The sequence below is a fragment of the Haliotis rufescens genome, unplaced genomic scaffold, assembly GCF_023055435.1.
Source record: "Haliotis rufescens isolate VD_foot unplaced genomic scaffold, xgHalRufe1.0.p SCAF_5, whole genome shotgun sequence".
NCBI lineage: Eukaryota > Metazoa > Mollusca > Gastropoda > Lepetellida > Haliotidae > Haliotis > Haliotis rufescens.
This window is the reverse complement of record NW_025964223.1, coordinates 36083658-36091290: the sequence shown is the minus strand read 5'-3', so window position 1 is coordinate 36091290 and position 7633 is coordinate 36083658. Positions and strand designations below refer to the sequence as shown.

Below are 7633 nucleotides of genomic sequence, written 5' to 3'. Positions count from 1 at the left end.
AGGTAATGAAATACATTATTCTGCTGATAAAGATAATGCCTTACATTGGTTGTCATGGGTTGAATGAACTGTACAGTAATATAATTTGTATCTTTATGTACATGATTTATATCTGACAGTATTAGGCTGTGTACACCCCTGTTAATGTTTAAGCCTCAAATCTTGAGCTAAGGACCTGTAAGTTGGGGCATGTACCAACAAATGAAACATTAATTTCATGTACATTTTTATTGTGCAGAAACTATGTGAAGTTACATTAAAAATTGACAATGCAGTTGATTTGCTAGGAATAGTCGTATTGGAATACACAGTTATGGTATGCCCCATTTGCCTTCACACTGACAATGCCCTTTGCTGGAAGGTCCTGATTCATATCTGGGATATCCCACAGCATGATGTATATCAGACTCTCCACCTTATTGTGCCTCTGTCCCCAGTCCGTCTCATAGTAGTAGCCATTCAGGGGGTCACTGTGATGCTTGTTCTCCCTGTCAGTCCACTCAACCTGCAAGGCACAATCATCAGTTAGTCATCTCCAACGTAGAAGTATAGTCAGAATCAGTCCACAGAGCAGTGGTCTCAGTGGCAGTCAGTCCACTACACATACAGCCCTGTGGTCTCAGTGTCAGTCCACTACACATACAGCGCAGTGGTCTCAGTGTCAGTCCACTCCACATACAGCGCAGTGGTCTCAGTGTCAGTCCACTACACATACAGCCCTGTGGTCTCAGTGTCAGTCCACTCCACATACAGCGCAGTGGTCTTAGTGTCAGTCCACTCCACATACAGTGCAGTGGTCTTAGTGTCAGTCCACAAAACATACAGCGCAGTGGTCTTAGTGTCAGTCCCCTCCACATACAGCGCAGTGGTCTTAGTGTCAGTCCACTACACATACAGCGCAGTGGTCTTAGTGTCAGTCCACTCCACATACAGCCCTGTGGTCTCAGTGTCAGTCCGCTCCACATACAGCGCAGTGGTCTTAGTGTCAGTCCACTCCACATACAGCGCAGTGGTCTCAGTGTCAGTCCACTCCACATACAGTGCAGTGGTCTTAGTGTCAGTCAACAAAACATACAGGGCAGTGGTCTCAGTGTCAGTCCACTCCACATACAGCGCAGTGGTCTTAGTGTCAGTCCACTCCACATACAGCCCTGTGGTCTCAGTGTCAGTCCACTCCACATACAGCGCAGTGGTCTTAGTGTCAGTCCACTACACATACAGCGCAGTGGTCTTAGTGTCAGTCCACTGCACATACAGTGCATTGGTCTCAGTGTCAGTCCACTCCACATACAGCCCTGTGGTCTCAGTGTCAGTCCACTCCACATACAGCGCAGTGGTCTTAGTGTCAGTCCACTACACATACAGCGCAGTGGTCTTAGTGTCAGTCCACTCCACATACAGCGCAGTGGTCTCAGTGTCAGTCCACTCCACATACAGCGCAGTGGTCTCAGTGTCAGTCCATTCCACATACAGCGCAGTGGTTTTAGTGTCAGTCCACACCACATACAGCGCAGTGGTCTTAGTGTCAGTCCACTCCACAAACAGCGCAGTGGTGTCAGTGTCAGTCCACTCCACATACAGCCATGTGGTCTCAGTGTCAGTCCACTACACATACAGCGCAGTGGTCTCAGTGTCAGTCCACTCCACATACAGTGCAGTGGTCTCAGTGTCAGTCCACTCCACATACAGCCCTGTGGTCTCAGTGTCAGTCCACTCCACATACAGCGCAGTGGTCTTAGTGTCAGTCCACAAAACATACAGTGCAGTGGTCTCAGTGTCAGTCCACTCCACATACAGCCCTGTGGTCTCAGTGTCAGTCCACTACACATACAGCGCAGTGGTTTTAGTGTCAGTCCACTCCACATACAGCGGGGTGGTCTCAGTGTCAGTCCACACCACATACAGCGCAGTGGTCTTAGTGTCAGTCCACTCCACATACAGCGCAGTGGTCTCAGTGTCAGTCCACTCCACATACAGCGCAGTGGTCTCAGTGTCAGTCCACTCCACATACAGTGCAGTGGTCTCAGTGTCAGTCCACTCCACATACAGCACAGTGGTCTTAGTGTCAGTCCACAAAACATACAGCACAGTGGTCTTAGTGTCAGTCCACTCCACATACAGCGCAGTGGTTTTATTGTCAGTCCACTACACATACAGCGCGGTGGTCTCAGTGTCAGTCCACACCACATACAGCGCAGTGGTCTTAGTGTCAGTCCACTCCACATACAGCGCAGTGGTCTCAGTGTCAGTCCACTCCACATACAGCGCAGTGGTCTCAGTGTCAGTCAGTCCACTCCACATACAGCGCAGTGGTCTCAGTGTCAGTCCACACCACATACAGCGCAGTGGTCTTAGTGTCAGTCCACTCCACAAACAGCGCAGTGGTGTCAGTGTCAGTCCACTCCACATACAGCCCTGTGGTCTTAGTGTCAGTCCACTACACATACAGCCCTGTGGTCTTAGTGTCAGTCCACTCCACATACAGCTCTGTGGTCTCAGTGTCAGCCCGCTCCACATACAGCCCTGTGGTCTTAGTGTCAGTCCACTCCACATACAGCCCTGTGGTCTTAGTGTCAGTCCACTCCACATACAGTGCAGTGGTCTTAGTGTCAGTCCACTACACATACAGCCCTGTGGTCTTAGTGTCAGTCCACAAAACATACAGCACAGTGGTCTTAGTGTCAGTCCACTCCACATACAGCGCAGTGGTTTTATCGTCAGTCCACTACACATACAGCGCGGTGGTCTCAGTGTCAGTCCACACCACATACAGCGCAGTGGTCTTAGTGTCAGTCCACTCCACATACAGCGCAGTGGTCTCAGTGTCAGTCCATTCCACATACAGCGCAGTGGTCTCAGTGTCAGTCCACTCCACATACAGCGCAGTGGTCTCAGTGTCAGTCAGTCCACTCCACATACAGCGCAGTGGTCTCAGTGTCAGTCCACACCACATACAGCGCAGTGGTCTTAGTGTCAGTCCACTCCACAAACAGCGCAGTGGTGTCAGTGTCAGTCCACTCCACATACAGCCCTGTGGTCTTAGTGTCAGTCCACTACACATACAGCCCTGTGGTCTTAGTGTCAGTCCACTCCACATACAGCTCTGTGGTCTCAGTGTCAGCCCGCTCCACATACAGCCCTGTGGTCTTAGTGTCAGTCCACTCCACATACAGCCCTGTGGTCTTAGTGTCAGTCCACACCACATACAGCGCAGTGGTCTTAGTGTCAGTCCACTCCACAAACAGCGCAGTGGTGTCAGTGTCAGTCCACTCCACATACAGCCCTGTGGTCTTAGTGTCAGTCCACTACACATACAGCCCTGTGGTCTTAGTGTCAGTCCACTCCACATACAGCTCTGTGGTCTCAGTGTCAGCCCGCTCCACATACAGCCCTGTGGTCTTAGTGTCAGTCCACTCCACATACAGCCCTGTGGTCTTAGTGTCAGTCCACTCCACATACAGTGCAGTGGTCTTAGTGTCAGTCCACTACACATACAGCCCTGTGGTCTTAGTGTCAGTCCACAAAACATACAGCCCTGTGGTCTTAGTGTCAGTCCACTACACATACAGCCCTGTGGTCTTAGTGTCAGTCCACTACACATACAGCACAGTGGTCTTAGTGTCAGTCCACTACACATACAGCCCTGTGGTCTTAGTGTCAGTCCACTACACATACAGCACAATGGTCTCAGTGTGAGTCCACTCCACATACAGCGCAGTGGTCTCAGTGTCAGTCCACTCCACATACAGCGCAGTGGTCTTAGTGTCTTCTAAAATTTGTAAAATGTGAATCGTTATGTACAAATATATGCTTAGAGCTAAAAAATTATTCATTTGTCAGTCTTTTCAAGAAAAACCCCCTGAAAATCAAGTCAACATTGAAATATATATGGTGGCCGACAGGGGACATCGCTTTCTCACTTTCTCGTGGTATAGCAATATTCCCTCTTGGCCACTATAGGGGTCGCATGTGTTATGTGTTTCTGTACTATAAAAAGTATATGCGTAAAATAACATTAATGAATTGTTAAACCTGACTTCAGTCGGAGCCGAGATTTTTCCAGTCACATTTTATTATACATATGGAGGGAATGTTAAAATTTTCTCACTATCCACTTAAACATAATTTAACTGTACAGACATAGGTGATTTTATAACAATCCACGGATTTCAGTGTAAAAAGTAATTGATTTATTTATTTAGGAGTTTTATGGGATACCCCGCCCCCAGGCCCAGTTATCAAAACAAACAGCAAATAACGCCGCTTATTAGCACTGAGTAGTGTACTTACTCAAAGACTATAGTGTTTTCCTAAAAACAACACTTAGGTTATACCAGTGTTTATTCTGTTTGCGGAGTAGATGTAATCAAACTGGAAGTCTTCACCCCAGCAATGGTAACACTACCGGATGTTCATTTTCACTTCTAGTGTTTGAATGACATAATGAGGAAATAGATAGTTGTTTGGTTTTATATTCAAGTTGGTATTTCTGCTATTCAAAGTGTGCAGTGAGGCCATCTTATTAACAGTCATTTCTGAGACATAAATGCAAAGTTTAATTAATTAAGTCCACTCTCATTTATTCGCATTTATAATTAACTCTAACGTATATTTCAAGATTTACGGTACATACTATTCAAAAGAAGTTATAGAACACTTGATCCTTTCATATGACTATGGTTAGTCATGACAGAAAGCGAGAAAGCGATATTTCCCATACTGCAGTACATTAAAACGTTTTTTTGCTGATATTCAGTGATCTATTCCTATGATTTTCATTATTTTGCCTCTTAATTAGAACATACACAGACAATGTGTCAGACACACAAACACATATACACACACATACATAATGTTGACAAAACTATACTTAAGATATACATAAAATATTAGAATAATAGCTAATTTAACAAATGTTATAGATAATCATAGTAATACACTTTATATTGTTAACTATGTGGCCACACTAATTAGGATGTCTCTCTTTATGTGTAGTTTACACAAGTACACATATCAACTGTGATAACGCCACAGCGAGGGGGGCAGTGGGGTAGCCTAGTGGTTAAAGTGTTCGCTCCTCACACCGAAGACCCAGTTCGATTCCCCACATGGGTACAATGTGTGAAGCCCATGTCTGGTGTTCGCCCGCCGTGATATTGCTGGATTATTTTTTAAAGCGACGTAAAACCATACTCACTTACTCACAGTGGTGTTCATCAAAATACTATATGCAAGTACATGTACCTGCAGATTTGCACAAGACAAAAAAAAACAATACAAGTTGATCATAAATCAAATGTCAAAAAGAATATTACTAAATACGGCCCATTTTACGCAGAAATCTGTGGATTGTTTTAAAATCACCTACGTCTGTACATTTAAACAATGTTTTAAGTAAACAGTGAGAAAAATTCACCATTCCCTCCCAATCAAAACAAATAACACAAGCGGCCTCCCTATAGTGGTCAAGGGGATATGGCTTTACCTCGAGAAAGCGATGTCCCCTCCCGGCCACCATAAATATTGGCGCCCCAATACCAGATAAACATGTCATGGCATTCAGCGTACTTCACTGCGGCATCCGGAATGCCACCTAACTGAGCTCAGATAAACATGTCATGGCATTCAGCGTACTTCACTGCGGCATCCGAAATACCATCTAACTGAGCTCTGCATCAGGCGTACCACAAGGGGCACCCCCCCCCCCCTTTTCAAAAAAGCTTTATCCGCCCATGCAATGGCAAATGCAATTCGAACTAGGTCAAAGGCGCTTTAAATCCATCTGCATGTTTTGTTCTTTCCATTTCGTGCTGGTAATGTATGTTACCGCTCGCTGTCAGCTGATTGCCGATCCTAACCAGTAACTACGTGATCAAAAGTCAATGATGAAGTTATGGACATTTCTTGAAAAGCGCATTTTTCATTTTTTGTCATTACTGTAAGTAATATTCCTCATCGCTGGAACAATCGCATTTAAATCGGATATTACTTCTTGCTACTCATCAACAAAGATCTGAGGACATCCCATTACGGGTCACGTCAGAACGACCTTTCGCGAACTTTGTCGGTACCAATGAAATGACAAGTAGTCGGCATTAGTCAATCAGAAAGCAGCTTTGTCGAGCTTTACAGCACTAGCTTCAAACTGGCGACTTCCATTTCAGACTAGGCTTGAAAAATATGTTTACAAAGTTTGAAATTGAAAACTGAAAAAAACCGTTCTGGAATGGCTAATATATGGTCGAGATTGTATGACAGTACTTACCGCGTACTGTGCAACGTCAGTAAAGATCCGGGATAGAATAGCTCTCCAGCAACCCATGCTTGCCGTAAAAGGCGACTATGCTTGTCGGAAGAGGCGACTAACGGGATCGGGTGGTCAGGCTCGCTGACTGGGTTGCATGTCATCGATCCTATTAGCGTGAATCGATGCTCATGATATCAATCACTGGATTGTCTGGTCCAGACACGATTATTTAAAGGCCGCCGTCGTTAAACAACAAACAAACAAATCAAAGGTGTATCCCATAGAAGCGAGAGATAGATGATGATTTTGACGTGAGAGGGTGATCTGCAGCGCTCGAAGGAGGCATCGACGACCCTTGCATAATGAGGTTGTGTGTTATTGTCCATGTGGATAGAGTCCGGGCCGATTGCACCAGCATACGGTCTCACATACACCTCCATAATGTCACTCGTCAGTGCCGTAGCCAGCCGGGGGGGGGGGGGGGGGGGGGGGCAGAAAATACAAGTTGGGGAGAAATATTTGCCCCCCTCTCTAGACACTATATCGATTTACCAGTGGTCCAGGTCTATCCGATTGGCGTGATCTTCAGCTCACGTGCCTGCCTGTGATGTCGGGTCAGTGGGATGTGAATGCAGACCCTCCGTGACCAGAGACCAGCCTCATGGAGATGACGATTACGCACTGTCTGAGTAAAAACGTTAACGCCACTGGCGTTCCCCAGGTGTGTGGCGGCAGTCACAAAGTGACAACACTTCACTGCAGTCAGGAGAAACCTGTCTTCCCGGTGTGGTGGAACGCTGTTGATCATCTGCATGATCCAAACGCCTCATACTGATTCCATGCCCAACTGATCACACTTTGGCGGACACTAAAACGTTTGCAACATGTCGTTGAGTTGACCCAGTTTCAAACATGCCTCGGTATCTGCCTCATTCTTTGGTCGTCAAACGACGTCTTTGACGGTGAGGAGGCATATTACGTGCATTCAGGTGTTGCAATCCTTCATAGCAAATGTTGTTGTACTCTCTGATAATGACGTGCAGTGATTCTGCCACGATACATACAAACACAGGTTTGCAAGCACCTCGTGCACATGTTGCCCATGACTGCATGCCTCTGCCCGTTCATACTGAACTTGAGGTCATATAGGGGTTATCGCAATCTGTGTTTGTTGGATGATTTTGTAACATCATCAAGACTTGATCCTTACCAAACTTTGAGTAGTAAATAATTATAGATGAATGCGCCCGGTCACAACAATTACAAATCACAATTACAAATCCCCATATATACCTCCATAAAGAGTGAGTGAGTATGGTTTTACTCTGTTTTTAGCAATATTCCAGCAATATCACGGCGGGGGACACCAGAAATGGACTTCACACA

At 45.9% G+C, this 7633-nt stretch overlaps 1 protein-coding gene across 1 annotated transcript in view; it reads right to left on the bottom strand.

Moving 5' to 3' along the window:
- Positions 1 to 213: 213 nt before the first annotated feature.
- The window catches only part of LOC124128867, a 128446-nt gene continuing 121026 nt past the window's right edge, over positions 214 to 7633 (bottom strand). The window contains exon 4 of the mRNA XM_048383882.1: positions 214 to 505. Coding sequence (XP_048239839.1) covers positions 284 to 505 — 222 coding nt within the window. The 3' untranslated portion in view covers positions 214 to 283. The remainder of the gene's footprint in view (positions 506 to 7633) is intronic.